At 35.5% G+C, this 16,511-nt stretch overlaps 1 protein-coding gene across 14 annotated transcripts in view; it reads left to right on the top strand.

Annotated features, from left to right (window-relative positions):
* Window positions 1-16,511, top strand: part of DOCK7 (dedicator of cytokinesis 7) — a 217,203-nt gene that overhangs the window by 174,662 nt on the left and 26,030 nt on the right. For all 14 annotated transcript variants that reach the window (XM_082687791.1, XM_082687787.1, XM_082687796.1 and 11 more), the window contains 8 exons: window positions 1,573-1,669; window positions 1,970-2,104; window positions 3,011-3,163; window positions 8,153-8,311; window positions 9,054-9,154; window positions 10,572-10,764; window positions 12,160-12,303; window positions 15,464-15,595. In XM_082687791.1, coding sequence (XP_082543917.1) covers window positions 1,573-1,669; window positions 1,970-2,104; window positions 3,011-3,163; window positions 8,153-8,311; window positions 9,054-9,154; window positions 10,572-10,764; window positions 12,160-12,303; window positions 15,464-15,595 — 1,114 coding nt within the window. The remainder of the gene's footprint in view (window positions 1-1,572; window positions 1,670-1,969; window positions 2,105-3,010; window positions 3,164-8,152; window positions 8,312-9,053; window positions 9,155-10,571; window positions 10,765-12,159; window positions 12,304-15,463; window positions 15,596-16,511) is intronic.

Raw genomic sequence — 16,511 nt, 5'->3', positions numbered from 1 at the left:
CTCAACCAGCTGAGCCAGCCAGGTGCCCCTGGATTACAGATTTCTTGCTGTCTTCTTAGATGATGGAAGGGCAAGCATACTCCCTGAGCCTTTTGCATAAAGGCACTGATTCCATTCAAGAAGGTTCTACCCTGAGGACCTAATCACCTTCCAAATGACCCACCTGCTAGTAGCATTGTCTTGGACATTAGATTTTCAACACATGAATTTTGCAGGGACACAAATATGCAGACCATAGCAGGTTTTGAATTCAGTATAAACATTTAACAGTTCTAAAGCTTTAAGTATGTCCGCTTTTCTCTCTTTGTCCAAGTCCATTTCTTTGATTACTTTTCCAGATGTGTTTTGTTTTTTAGAATTCACAGAGCAGAGAGGTATTATACTATATTGCTTCCTTTTGCATTTGTATAATGTGTTTTCTCTGCATTTCTCTGTTTTAAGGAAGCTGTTGGTGGTGGTGGTGATGGTGGTGTTTTCCTGATTCTTTTTGTTTAAGCAATGATGTTATTGTCATGTTTCTAAATAAAATCTTATGGGAATTTTAAATTTGATCATTATATATGTATTTCCCAATTTAATTTTATGTTGTATTTTCTCCTTATTTCATTTATAAGCATCAGCTTTCAGCTCCAGTCGTGATCTCAGGGTCCTGGGATTGGAGCCCACATTGCATCAGGGCTCTCTGCTCAGCAGGGGGTCTGCTTCTCCCTCTGCTCCTTCCTTTACTCCTCCCCCGACTCGTGCTGTCTCTCTCACTTATTTTATCTCAAATAAATAAATCTTTAAAACATTTTTTCATTTATAAAATGTAAATTCATGTACTAAGTGCTTAGTAATAAAGACTCAGAGGCTTGAACATCCAGAAACTTGGAAAAGTTAGCATTTACTATGTTCTTGTAATTCCACCTTTATTTATGTGTTTTGTCTACGTTGGTATAATATAGTTTCTATATATGTATTACCAATAAACGAATGTCAGTTTTACCCTTTAAGTAAACTACTTTGTTGCATCAACTTGTTTTATTTCTAATGGGTGATTCAGTCCAGAGTTTTAGGGAAGAGTTCAGTTGTTTTCTGTATCAGAATTTTTGTAGGAAAATTTTTTGTATTTTTGATAAAAAAAATATTGAAAATTTAGATGCTTTAGAAAAAAATAAGTACTTTTATCTTAAATAAATAAATAGGAAATCCTTGAAATGGTAAGATGAGTACTAAACATTTGAGGGTTGCTTTAAGTAAAGCAACCCTACATTTAAGCCCCCGTAGCACCACCTAGTGTCAGTGCTTTTCGGAATAAAACAGTGTCCTGTAGCAAACATCTCTGAAAGCTAAACATTTATGCTTTCAGTGGTATTATGGGACTGAATGGGGTGAGAAAGTCTGTATTGACATGGTTGACAAAAAGAAAACACTTCTTATTGTGTAAAATACTTCGTTTTCTCTTACAATTTTTCTTTCAGTCAAGTATTGAAAAATAGTCCCAAGTTTGTTTGTTTGTTTTCCTGTGTATCTTAAGTCTTTTTTGAATGGTGGTTCTGTGTAAATGTATTTTCTTATGATATTTTGTATTAGATCAAGAGCAGAGATTGAGCATGAAGCACTGATTGATGGAAATCTGGCTACTGAAGCAAACCTAATCATTTTGGATACATTAGAGATTGTCGTCCAGGTAAGACACACATGAGGAATTTAAAGTATAGATTTGGTAAATTGGGGTTGTGCCAAAAGTATTTATTGAGCCATACAATTACATTGAACTATCAGTAGTTCATAAAAATTTTTCTTTTTTTCTCACTTAAATCCTATTCATTCTTTTTTCCCTCTGTTCTTCCCTTAGTCAAATCAGCTGCTTTTCCCTAAAGTCCTCCTAGGTCTTTTCCTATTTTTTAAAAGCTGTTTCCTTCCATTCTGTCTCCCTAGCCAAATTGCAGGTACATCTCTATTTTATTCATCTGTTTTTAAATTGTAGACAGTTTCTGTAACAGAATCCAAAGAGAGCATCCTTGGTGGGGTCCTGAAAGTCCTACTACATAGCATGGCCTGTAACCAAAGCGCAGTTTATCTACAACACTGCTTTGCTACACAAAGAGCCCTGGTGTCAAAGGTAGGTCATTTCTGAACATGCAGTTTCATCAGACTTTGCTTTCTCTCTTCATGTTGTGTAAGATCATCTAACACACTCATTGGTTAATATAGTTAAAATTTTAATAATAACCTAAGATGTATGATTCTTCTTTGCCTCTTTCTACTATTTGCCTTTTGTAATTTCTTTCTTATTTGGATCACCCTTAACCACTTTTGGGCTTAAAAAACAATAGTTCTTTTGTGGAGAAGGTCCCAAAATTCATAACTAATTTTAAATATGGAGCTTTCCTTGTTTTCTGTTTATCTCATTCTGTCTGTTCCTTATTTGATTTGTTAAAGAATTTAAGGTGTAAGAAGTTCATTCCATTGGCATTAACTTACCCCATGATGAATGGAAAAGAAAGTACTTTTGTTTGTTCAGCTGCTGCAAATATTTATTTCCAGTGTTCATTTTCCCCAGGAAATAGGTATATTCTGAAATCTTGAAGGTACCTATTTTATCATAGTCATCTAATAATATGGAATGCAGAGCTGTCGATGAAGGTTTAACCAGTGAGAATTACTTTTATACGATTTTATAATAAAAACATTGCAGAATTATTTCATGTTGGTTACCACATTGTTTTGTGCATAGTATCTAATCTCAGATAGTCCTACAATCCCCTGTAGATAACAACATTAGGCCCTTTTTATGGCTGAGAAAACTTGTCCAGCATCACACTACTAGCTAATGAGTGACATAATCAGTATTCAGACCCAATCTGCCTGGCTCTGTGGTCCACATTATTAAGCATTATTAAGCATCAGCAAGTAGCACTTTACCATCTTGAAAACTGGGCTATACTAACAACTCTCTAGTTCAGGCTATATTAACACGTGTTGGTGGTGTTTTGTTGTTACTGTTGTGTGGTGGTGTTTTTTACAGTTCCCTGAACTCTTGTTCGAAGAAGAGACTGAGCAGTGTGCGGACTTGTGCCTCCGGCTTCTCCGACACTGCAGCAGCAGCATCAGTACGATACGCTCACACGCCAGCGCCTCACTCTACCTCCTCATGAGACAGAACTTTGAGATTGGCAACGTGAGTATTTATCCCCGGGTTTATAAGGGAATATAACTTCTGCAGATATCTTGTAAATGTGTTTTGGGGAGAGCGTGGCATTTTGTTTAAGTCTAGACTTCCTTGGTATTTCTTACTATGCAGCTGTCTTACAAAAACCCAAGTCTCCAGTCTTACTTCCTGTACTACAGATAACACAGAGTAGCACAACTTAGAATGTACATGTATCTTGAGCTTTTGGAAAACTCACTTATTACGAGTAAGTAAAATAAAAATGCTAATAAAGAAAATCAAGCCACTGGGTGGCTCAGTGGGTTAAGCCTCTGCCTTCGGCTCAGGTCATGATCTCAGGGTCCTGGGATCTAGTCCCACATCGGGCTCTCTGCTCAGCAGAGAGCCTGCTTCCTCCTCTCTCTCTGCCTGCCTCTCTGCCTACTTGTGATTTCTCTCTCTGTGTGTCAAATAAATAAATAAAATCTTTAAAAAAAAAAAAAAGAAAAGAAAAGAAAATCAAAGGTTTAAATGTCTTAGATTGATATTCTATGATTATGGGCCAGTCTGAAAAACACCATGTTTTTATTAAAGTGTTTTATTTGATAATCTGTTCACTTGTAGTATTTTTCTTTCAGTCAAATGTAGAACTCATTTATTTTTACTTATATAAGTATTTAAGGTCTAGAATTGTCCTTTGAGCATTGTTTTTGGTATCTCATTGTTTCTGATATGTAATGTTTTCAGTATTTTTGTTTTATAGATATTTTGTAGTTTCAGTTTGTATTATTAATCCAATGAGTTGACAGCCCTTTTTGTTTTGAAGTTTGGTTGTTAATTTTTAGTTTTATTTCATTATGATTATATAATGTTAGATAACTATGTCTACTTTTTTGTGCTGTGGATGTGTAGTGTTACTTAAACCCTTAAAAAGAGTGTTCTTTATTTCAGAGTACTGAGTTAAAATACTATATTAATTACATTATTTTTCTATATCCCTGCTATTTGGTCCACTTGGTGGACTGAAAGAGGATTTAAAGCCTACACATAATTTATTTCTCCTCTACCTCTTATTTGGTAAATTGATATTCACGACTGTTATCTTTTATTACTTTTTGTTTTGTTTTGTTTTAATCATCTCTTATTTAGCTAAATATTATCCTGTAGTTGTTTGTGCAAGACAGTTCTTGGGAATAATATTTCCCAAGTTCTTGATTGTTGTTTTCTGCACTTAAAGGACAGCAATGAAGTTTTTTGCTTCAGTCTTTGAGTGGAAAAAAAGGAAAAAGACTGGTGAGAAAGATCAGTAAAACACACAAGATAAAGAGCAAATTATAGAAAAAAGAAAAAGAGCTATTTGAATACCATTTTCTTCTGGCTTTAAATATTGTTATAGAGATACCTAAAGGTAGCCTGATATTTTCTTCCCTTTTAAATAACTTTTCCCCTCCCAGTTGCTAAAGGGATTCTCTTTAAATTTAAAATCAAATACCTTTTCTAGAATGTGTCATGGTATTGACCAGTTTTTGTTAATTTTCTCAGACACATGTTATCTACTTTCAATTTATTTCAGAAAGTTTTCTTGAATATAAAATTGAGTATTTTCTTCCAGAGTTTGGGGTTTTTCTGCTAGGTACCAATTGTACATATATTGAATCTATTTGGCTTTACTAGTTTTGTTTTGTTTTACTTTACTTTTTGCCCATCGTTTTCCTTTTCCTTTTTAACATTTAAAATTTCTATTTATTGTGGGTTTTTTTCCTCAGAATTTCTCGGTCCTATATACCTAATGTGCTCTCCATGACATCCTTTCTTTCTTTTTCCAATTTTATCTTTTTTTTCTATTTCTTTTTAAGTAGTGTTAGCGCACATGTAAGCTCCTATTTTATGTCCTCTGATTTGTGCTCTTTCCTTGAGTTTATTTCTGCCTTGTTTTCCTTTCTAAAGTTCATATGTTTTATAATGTATGGCAGAATATTTTATTAGAATTTTCATCTGTTTCATAACATTTTTCTATTAAATGTGTTTTTGTCTGGTGAGTTTCACTGATCTTTCCTTTTTTATCAGTCAACATAGAAGGAGTTGGATTGTCTTGGCCCACGTATTTGTAGGACATTCCTTCAGGGATGTATTTCTCATGGGAATTTGCTGTTGTACATACATCTTGCCTAACTTCCTGAAGTTTCTGGTTTGTCCATTTCTACCCAGTTTTCCCAGATTTTTAGCTTATTTGTTTTCAAGACAAATAGCTTTGACTTCAAAGTGAGTCTCTTATCTAAAAGAAGTATTTTTCCCCATTATTTCAGAAGTCTGTGCCTAGCATCCCTCACTATTGCTTTCTTCTTGCCTTCTTTTGAAACTACATCCTATCTTAACCTGTCATGCCAGTCCTTCTTCATTTTTCTAATATATGGATTATATCAGACTCCTCATTTGCTGAAAATAAAGTATGTGGACTTTCTTCCTGTTCATCTTTCATTTTTATATAAAATCCAGGAGAAGTAGGAAATTGCCATTTCACACTGTCCCTTTTTTAACTAGAAGCCAAGTCCTTGTTTCTTACTTGAGAACAGAAGAATCCAATTACTTTATTGATCTTGTTTAGCTTTTGAAATAAAGTCCCTGAAATTTGACCACATATAGAGTCTTCTTGATACATCTGTTGTTTAAGGAAAGCTTTATATAATGGGATAAAAATAGGTAATATTTCCTCTTAGTGTCAGGTAGTACCTCTAATAAGGAACAGATAATTTAAAACTGGCAGTAGATTATGTAGTTGATATATTCAACAATATTAAAACAAAGTATTGAGGGGCGCCTGGGTGGCTCAGTGGGTTAAGGCCTCTGCTTTCGGCTCAGGTCATGATCCCAGGGTCCTGGGATCGAGTGCCGCAGCGGGCTCTCTGCTCAGCAGGGAGCCTGCTTCACCCTCTCTCTCTGCCTGTCTCTTTGCCTACTTGTGATCTCTGTCTGCCAAATAAATAAATAAATAAATCTTTCAAAAAAAAAAAAAACCCAAAGTATTGAATTGTGTTCTAGGTTCTATAGGAGGCATTGGCCACACACAGGGAAAGGGATAGTTTTTTTTTTCCCCCTTTTTAAGTAGGAAGAAGAAGTGGAGGAAGGAATAAACAGTGCTCATCTATGAACAGATAATATTCATCCTATTAATAGCAAGAAGTACCCTTTCTGTGGTGAGGGGTATATAAATTCATACTAAGTAGAACACGTAAAACCGTAACTGCACTGAGCAAATGCTGAATAAGTGTTTGCTATTGTTAATATAATGAGAGATAGCACAGGGCCGTGTGTAGGCACAGAGAAAAATGATTTATGCTCCCAAAGATGGGTTTTCAGAAAGAGGAGATGCTTGAACTAAGGATGAAGAATTGCCTGATCAGAATGATGAATAGGTGGATAGCACTTTGTAGGTGAAAAAAATGGCACATGCATAATTAAAAAGGTATGGAGACAAGAGAAGGAAACACGCAAACAGAGAAAGATACTCTTTTAGCACTTCATGATGGTTCTGGCTGGAAGAGAGAATAGAACAGGAAAAGATAAAGTTGTAATTAGAAAGGCCTAGACTAAGCTATTCTAGGACAGATACTTGTTTTGGTACTGTCTTTTCAATTCCCCTTATATAGTTTGATGTATTTACTGAGTCAGATACTTGAAGTTTATCCTCAAGGCTGCGGTCAGCCATTGGAATATTTTAAGGAGAGGAGTGATGTGTTCAGACTTGAAAAATTTACATAAATTTCCCTGATACTATGGAAAATAAACTTGAGAAAAAAGGCCATAAGACCTATTAAGTTATTTCAGTAATCCAAGTAATACATGATGGGGGTATAAACCATAGCAATGGCCTTGGGGCCATTGGATGGAGGAAGACTAGACTGGAACAGATTGGGGGGAATGTGGACTGGATCTACGGTATGGATAAGGGGAGGAGAGAGTGATAGAGGAATGACTGCTAGATTTTTTTTGGGGGGGGGGGTACCTGAATGACTAAAAGAATAGTAGTACCATTTGTGTAATCAATAGGAAAAGAAGGTATATTAGCAGTGTTAAAATTAGGGTTCTCCTGAGATCCAGATGGAGCCATCTAGTGAAAAACAATGGCTTAGAGCTCTAGAGAGGAATATGAGCTGAAGAACTAGACATACATCTATACTAATTGAAGCCAAAGAAATGGATGAGGCTATTTAGAATAACAATGTAGAGGTTTCTTGACAGAATCTATGGGAATACTGGTATTTAAGAAGGGCAACCCAAAAGAAGTAGATATATTTAGGAAAATCAGGATAAAATGGTACCACTGAATAAGGCAGGAGATTTTCAAGGAAAAAGTAATCATTACATTTAAATACACAGAATGTCAAGTAGAATGTTTATCAGAAGGTATCCTAGATTTGGCATTTACTAGGTTTTCCCTGATTAACCTCTTAGAAGTGGTTTCATAGTGGGAAAAGGTGGGACAGAAAGGAATTCACTCTGAAAAAGGAAGAATCTAACTACTCCTGAGCCTCATTCCAAAGATTCTGCTTTAAGTTACTTGATGCATGTTGTGTGTTAAAATTACTTTCATTATGGTAATGGACCTAATGAAATGGGCTGGAGTTTGAAGATGAGATGTCTACCACTTAAGAATTTTGTACTATTGGTCAAGCTCTATAACCTCATGTGTAACCATGGTTTATTATTTATAATATATACCTCAAAACAGATTAATGTAAAGTCCTAGGCACAACTTCTAATTCAATTCTAACACATGGCTTTTTTTTTTCCACTGTTTTGTGGCATATTATTCTTGGCATATTATTCTGAGTGTTAGGTCTTCTAAGGTTTTAAAATAATTTGATTTTAATATGCATATATCATTACTTTTTTAAAAAATTATCTTTCTTGAGATGGTATTTTTTTTACTGAACTTTTCCTTTAGCAAGTACAAAAAGAAGACTTTTTTCTTTAAGTTTTTCTATGTTAAATGCTTACCTGACAATTTTTCTATTACAGAACTTCGCTAGGGTTAAAATGCAGGTAACCATGTCACTGTCGTCCTTGGTGGGCACATCTCAAAATTTCAATGAGGAATTCTTAAGACGTTCTCTAAAGACTATATTGACATATGCTGAAGAAGATCTGGAATTGAGGGAAACAACATTTCCTGATCAGGTCAGAAATGTGACTCTTTAGATCATTAATCGAAACAGGATCCTAAATAGGCACTTTCCAAATTGTTAATTCAAACTTGGGTTTGAACCTATAGTTCTTCCTATAGGAGGAACCTATAGTTTTCTTTCAGTCCATAAATCATATACAATAGATGGGGTGAATCATTTTGTTTCAATAAGCCATGCTTCTTTCATGGAAAGCTTAATATCTTTGGTATGTAATTCTGTGAATTTGTAACAAATGGAACAAATAATAGACCTAGGCAGTATAAACAAATATTATTTAAGATGAAATATTATTCCCACTTATTAGTGAAACTGTAATTTGCCTTAAAAAGTGAAGTTTTTACAAACTGCCTTTGAGAGAATCAGAAAAAGAGAAACAAGAGAGAATTTCCTTTTGTATTCTCTTCTTGTATCCTCTACATCCCTGTATTTTATTTCTACTTCTAGTTCTATTTGTTTCCAGGTGAGAGAACTGAAAACAAAAACAAAAAGCCAAAACAAACAGCCTGCTGAAGAATTAGTATGAAATTTACTATTTACTACCCTTCACTCCCCATACCCTAACATACCCATATCCTTTAGAGCTCTATATCAGTATCATTTTATTTGTTTTGCAATCTTCAGATATTTATCTGATAATCTTTCTTTTTTTTAATCTGATAATATTTTAAACTAATTTAATGATTGTGAATGATTGATAACTAAGGATATTTTTAAAATAAAATTCTCTGCTGCAGGTTCAAGATTTGGTTTTCAATCTCCATATGATCCTTTCTGATACTGTTAAAATGAAGGAACACCAGGAGGATCCTGAAATGTTGATTGATCTAATGTACAGGTATCATTTGTTTAATTCACTTATACCTTGTATAACAGGTTTAAATTGGTAAAAGTTAAAAATAGAGCTACCCTATGATCCAGCAATAGCACTACTAGCTATTTGCCCAAAGAATACAGAAATACTTATTCAAAGGGATGCATGCACCCTAATGTTTATAGCAGCATTATCTGCAATTGCCAGATTATGGAAGCAGCCCAATATCCATCAACTGATGAACGGATAAAGATGTGGTGTGTATATAATGGAATATCATTCAGCCATGAAAAAGAATGACATCTTACCATTTGCAACAACATGGGGGGAGCTAGAGTATATTATGCTAAGTGAAATAAGCCAGTCTGAGAAAGACAAGACCATATGATTTCACTTATATGTGATATTTAAGAAACAAAACAAATGAACAAAGGGGAAAAAGAGGAAGATGAGACAAACGAAGAAAGAGACTCTTAACTATAGAGAACTGATGGTTACAGGGGGCGGGGGCAGGGGAATGGGTGGAATAGGTGATGGAGATTAAGGAGTGCACTTGTGTTGAGTCACTGAATTACACAGTTGAAATTGATACTACACTGTATGTTAGCTAACAGGAATTTAAATAAAAACTTTTTAAAAATTGGTAAAACATACAGAAAACATTAGATAAAAGAATAAACATACCAGAATTACTTAAGTCATTTTCTGATGGTAGATTGAAAAGTCAGAATGCACTTCTTCCATTCTGCTTTTCAGAAACAGAGGATTTTTAAAAATAATTATGGCACATATTTACACTTTAGTATCCTGTGCCCTGGACTTCATGCAGAAGGCCTAAGACCCATATTTTAAGTGTAAAGTCAGTCCTTTAGGAAGAAAATACAGCATGTTGTTTTACCATAACAGTAAGTTTTCTGATTTTAAATATTGCTGTGCCTATTCTGTAATATTTCTAAGAACACAATTTGAGACATTTTTAACTCCTATTCTGTCTTGAAAGATGCAAGTAAAATTTGAAATTTCTTTGCCATATGAACCTCTCTTTATAGTTTTGGAATTCTTTAAAGACACAAAACAAATATTTCTTTAAAATAAATATACAGTAAAACTCCTAATAAATCTTTTTGTTGATTGTGAAACGTCTTCATATTCCCATAATGAACACATAAATTTCCATAGTTTTCCCTTACTGGTGGCATGTCTTTTTTTTTTTTTTTTTTTTTTAAGTCCCCCTACAAAAAAACTACTGTCAACCATTTCATGGGCCCACAATTATTTCTTTAAGCATATTCAAAGACATTTTCATACCATTCAAACACTTGTCTTAATAGGTTGTGTTCAGTAACAGAAACCTTTCTAGGTAAATACTGAACGAGCAGTCCAAACTCCCTTCCAGCTTGGGAAGGGAATGTTGATTGAAAACAATTTCTCTTCTGATTAGAATTGCCAAGGGCTACCAGACCTCTCCAGATCTGCGACTGACCTGGTTGCAGAACATGGCGGGCAAACACTCGGAACGCAGCAACCATGCTGAAGCTGCCCAGTGCCTGGTCCACTCAGCAGCACTTGTCGCTGAATATCTAAGCATGCTGGAGGACCGCAAATACCTTCCTGTAGGGTGTGTAACATTTCAGGTAGGAATCGGCTGGGTTTATATTATATCAAGGTATGTCCTTTAGAGTTTTTTCTCACTGGTGTTAAGATTCACTCAGCTTGTAAGGAAAACATAAAAAGAGTAAAGCTAACACTTCACAAGATAAGTTAATACTTCACTATTACTAGCTTGAATATATTAGTAAAGAGCATTTCTTGTTAATTTTCCCCCACTTCCCACTTTGTTTTTTAACCTCTAAATACCAGTGTTTATTCTCTTTGCCTATACCGCTATGGACTTCATAGCATCTATGAAATACAGGTGAAATAATGGAGTACCCGAATATAGGAGAAACTCTCAATTGGCTTTTACTTAAAACATCAGCTAACCCAGCATTCTCCATTCTTCATATAAAATAGGCAGATAACCATGGCTGAGATACGATAGTTTACTGCCTCGTAGGACTCCGTACCTCTGACCCACTAGTCGAATTCTTTGCTTGCCAGGAGTCAGTTATGCTTTGCTTTTCTTCAAAACCTGTGAATGCCAGATTTGGGAAATTACGAAACTTAATTAAATGTTATGTTCTCCTGTGAAATCTGAAGACAGAAAGAAAGCTAGCCACTGTTTCTCTGAAAACTAAGTTAAGTGTTTTGCCAAGACTTGATAAAAGTGAGTCTCCCAAACAGTTGCTGTTGAATTAATTTTGAACCAACTACAAAAAGACTGAGGGGAAAGCTAGAAATCTAGGATAATTGGATAACCTTTTAAATTCAAGTTTTTCTTGAAGGCTTTCTCTAAAGAAACCAGAGCTGGAAATCATAAGAAGGTTGTCTTATGGGTATTTATTCAAAAATCTGATTTGGAGACCTGTACACAAAGAGAAGGCCTTAGATCTACTTTGAAAAAATGTCAAATGAGTGTATGTTTGCTATAAATGTTTAGGTTAAAATATTTAAGGTGGTATATATTATTTCTCCTTTAGAAATAATGGCTGACCCCAATCTCATTGGCTTTTATTATACCTGAGTTTGTTCAGTAACTCAATGTGTATTAGGCAAGCCAAGCCATATTGCATCTTAATTTTCCTCATGGGGAGTTTTGACAAGATCATTTAAGTTAAAAATAAAGACTGTTTAAGTCTCCTGAGTAGTCCTGTATCATATCACTATTTTCCTTAGCCCATGATTTTTCTTAATCTTTTTATCTCCTAACTTTTATTAATGGAAAAGTTGCTAATAATGTTACCATTTACTGTCATCTTCAGAATGCAGAAAGATTTTGGAGATTTGTCTTTTATCTCTGTGTTGACTACCCCTACCTTTTTTTAACCCAAGCTGGTATTAATATTTTATCTTCAGTTAGTTCCTAATATACATCTTTCATGCTAAGAAATTAATCCCATTTCAAAAGCCATTTCAATTTTCTCCCCCAGAATATTTCATCTAATGTTTTAGAAGAATCTGCAGTCTCAGATGATGTGGTATCTCCAGATGAAGAAGGTATCTGCTCTGGAAAGTACTTTACTGAGTCAGGACTCGTGGGATTACTGGAACAAGCAGCTGCTTCTTTCTCTATGGTAGATGACTCCTGTTCATTCTTTTCCACAAATACATACCTCTGAATTATTCATGATACGTGTATTCTCTCTGCCTATGACCCTGCTTTTCCTTTATGATAGTTTTCTCTAAGCACTTTGAAAACTGCCTAGGAACAGATTTTCTCTGTAGATTCATCAGTTTCACTCCTTTTTGTCTTAATAATCTGTCATTTCCTCTAGTGTTTTTCATTTCCTTAATTATCACTTAATCTATAGCAGACTTTTTTTTTTTTTTTAAAGATTTATTTATTTGACAGAGAGAAATCACAAGTAGACAGAGAGGCAGCCAGAGAGAGAGAGAGAGGGAAGCAAGCTCCCTGCCGAGCAGAGAGCTCGACACGGGACCCGATCCCAGGACCCTGAGATCATGACCCGAGCCGAAGGCAGCGGCTTAATCCACTGAGCCACCCAGGCGCCCCTATAGCAGACTTTTTTTTTTGGTTTATAAAACTTTGACCACCAACCATTTTCTAAAACCTTAAAATTAAGAAACAGAAAACCTCCGGATGATTTTAAGTTCCTGTTTGAGTAGACTAATGTGGCTTTAGCTTTAGAACTGGTCTTTCAGATGAAAAGATCTTCTTCTGAGTGTTTTGAATGTTGCCCTGGTGCTCAGGAAAATTATGGCCCCTCATCTCACTGGTTGCACAGTGAGCCCTGTTAAGAAGTGTCAGAGACCTGGAGCTTACCAGGAGCTTTATGAACTGCTGTACCATGTTAAAATGTCAGTCCTTGTCCCTTCCTGTCTCTGTGTGAAGAACTGAAGCAGTCTTATTGATCCAAGATGGGATGATTATTGGAGAAGGGAAAGATAGCTAGCTGAAACCATGCTTCCTTTCTTAAACTGTGGACATAAGGACATCTATTGTCTTTGACATTTCTGTTGGGTATTTAGTGTCCAAGTTTTAGGAGACTGAAAGTTCACGTTAAGTTAAGGGGGAAGCTTGACATAATATGCAGTGTTGCCCTTCTTCACCATTATACTGCTATAGGGGATGGCTTATTCTCCTGGCCTTAACCCTACCCAGCAATGTATTGGGTAAGGGCATCTATTTAGAAGGCATACAGCCCGAATTCATATCCTGGCTCTGCTGCCTTAGTAGTTCAGTCACTTTAGGCACATATTACTCAACCTATCCGTGCTTTGCTTTTCTCATCCATTAAATGCATAATAATGAATAATGCATAATAAGAATTGCATAGGAATGCTGTTAGAGGATTAAATGAGTTAATATATATGAAGTGCTTATCACAGTGCCTGGCTCCAAGTAAGTATTAGTGTTTGCCACGACCATCCTCTTCTTCATCATTCCTGCTTATAACCAGCTTATTTAAATATAATTATTCTGAGATTCCAAGAATGTTAGGTGATAGGCCATTTTAAAATTTCCCGTCTGAGGGGGCACCTGGGTGGCTCAGTGGGCTAAAGCCTCTGCCTTGGGCTCAGGTCATGGCCCAGGGTCCTGGGATTGAGCCTCACATTGGGCTCTCTGCTCAGCGGGAAGCCTGCTTCCTCCTTTCTCTCTCTGCCTGCCTCTCTGCCTACTTGTGATCTCTGTCTGTCAAGTAAATAAATAAATAAATAAAATCTTTAAAAAAAAAAAAATCCCATCTGAGGACTTCGACTGTCCTGGTTGCTCCTCTGGATCCCTGCTCCTTGAGTTCCATTTTAAGTGATCTGAACTAGCAGTAAGAAAATGCTTTTACAGTTAATGGAATATTTTAATAAATACTCTGTGTTTGTGTGTATAATTTTAATAATTCACAGTAATACAGTGGCCTGTATTATGGAAGTTCTTTTGTAATAGCATACAATTATGAAATCCACTATTTTTCAACTGGTCTGTTTAATCTTTTCTTAAAAAAAAAAAAAGAAAAGGTTTCTTTTTTTTTTTTTTTTTAAGATTTTATTTATTTATTTGACAGAGAGAGATCACAAGTAGATGGAGAGGCAGGCAGAGAGAGAGAGAGAGGGAAGCAGGCTCCCTGCTGAGCAGAGAGCCTGATGCGGGACTCGATCCCAGGACCCTGAGATCATGACCCGAGCCGAAGGCAGCGGCTTAACCCACTGAGCCACCCAGGCACCCCAAGAAAAGGTTTCTTTTAAAGATTTTATTTATTTGAGAGAGAGAGGAAGAGAGAGAATATGAATGGTGTGAGGGGCAGAGGAGAAGCAGGCTCCCTGCTCAGCAGGGCTCGATCCCAGGACCCTGCAATCATGACCTGAGCCAAAGGCAGACGCTTAACCAACTAAACCACCTAGGCACCCCCCTAATCTGTCTGATCTTAATTACAATAATTACTGGGGCATTTTAGTTACACTATATATATTTCACTATTACAGTTACGTGATCACTTAAACTCCTGTGAACTTCTCCTAAAAAACTTAAGAACCACATATTTATGCCCTTCGGAAAATGTTTGCCGATTTGTGAGGTAATAGGAACTTAGCAGCTCTTGGAAAACATCTCTTTCTTCCTTCACTGCAGCCACCAACCCATTATTAAGGACAAGGAAATGGAATAACAGTACAAACACATGTTGTCCCTCACTCTGATTATAAGCAGATCAGCCCTTGGCTGGCCAGCTGGCCCCTGGTGGAATAAAGTCTGGTAGCTCAGAACCTCCTTAAATTTGGTGAAAGATCACAGATTTTTTTCCCCCACAGGATATTTTCAATAAGATTCCTGGTGTCAATTCAGTATTTTAGAAATGTAAATAATTTTAGTTTGTCAGGATACCACAGGTCATCTGATACCTGTGACCAGTGTAGTAATTGGATTTCTTTTATTCCTCTGCTCAGAATTAATTTCTGCCACAGTGTATATGCATCTGTAAGTACTCACACGTACATACTAGTAAGTAATTACTCCATAGGTAGTAGAATGTTCAATTTAAAAATGTATATATATATGGTGTGTATGTTAAATATACCCACATGTACATATCCAGAAGAGATAGTGTATTGTGCAAAATATTCTTCTTTTATTAAGGCCTAATAAAATTAAAAGTTAGTAGTGTTTGTTTTTATGTCCTACTGGGAAAGCTTCAGTGGTATTGCTTTAGTGGAAGTATTGTGAATTCTTAAATTGTAATTCATATTGATATAAGAAAAAACAATATAACATTATTCTTACAGGCTGGCATGTATGAAGCGGTAAATGAGGTTTACAAAGTACTTATTCCTATTCACGAAGCTAATCGGGATGCAAAGAAACTATCCACAATTCATGGTAAACTTCAAGAAGCATTCAGCAAAATTGTTCATCAGGTAATGATTGCACTTTCTAGCTTCAGTGTAAATGGAGAAAACTGTCTGAAAGTATTAGTGTTGCTTTGTATTGATGTCAAACTGGATTGGATGAAATGACCATTTTAATCATGTTACAAATGAACAGTGTCAAAATGATGGTTCATGGTGAGAGCAAGATTCATTAACAAAAAAATGAATTTACCTTAAGTAGACCATGATCATCATAAACTTTGTACATAGCATTTTTTTCTTCACTTTTTAAAATTATTAATAGTTGGCAAATTTTTAAAAATTGTTCTATTCTGTTTCAACTGTGGGTTAAAATTGTGAATGCGATTTTTAAGTTGATTCTTTTGCTGCCAAAAAAGATTTTTATTTAAGTTAGATTTTTATTAAATTCATGAAAGTTTAATAAACTAATACTGTTAATGTTTTCAGCTCAGCTTCATTTTCCTAGGTGTTCCATTCAAACATCCCTTAATATATTTCTAATATGAAAATCATATTTAGTGAAAATAATAAAACTGTTGTCTTATGTTTATTTGATTATGATAGTATGATTTTAGTGCTTGCTTATAGTTTATGGGATCCACATATTATCACCTAAATTAAAATCAAAATAAGGCTTGGTTTAAAAATGAAGCAGACTACTAGCAACTGATTTCCCTGAAACTAAATTCTTGGCTCTGTTAAAATACTCTGAGATAGCCTGTTGAGCCTCCTCCTTCCCTACTTTCCCTTCCCTTCCCCGGGCTACCTGCGCTGTTATCTGCTGCTACCATCATCCAAGAAAAAGGTGGAGTATTGAGTATCCACTTTTGTATTCATGACTAGTCCTGCTCTACTGTCTGTCAGCTTGACCTCCTCTTTCTCACTGTGGACTAAGCTGTTCTGGATGAATTGATACAATTTGAAAAACTTTAATAGTCTTAAA

Source organism: Mustela nivalis (assembly GCF_964662115.1).
Source record: "Mustela nivalis genome assembly, chromosome: 10".
NCBI classification, from domain to species: Eukaryota; Metazoa; Chordata; class Mammalia; order Carnivora; family Mustelidae; genus Mustela; species Mustela nivalis.
Note: the sequence above shows the minus strand (reverse complement) of the source record. Positions and strands in the feature narration are given on the sequence as shown.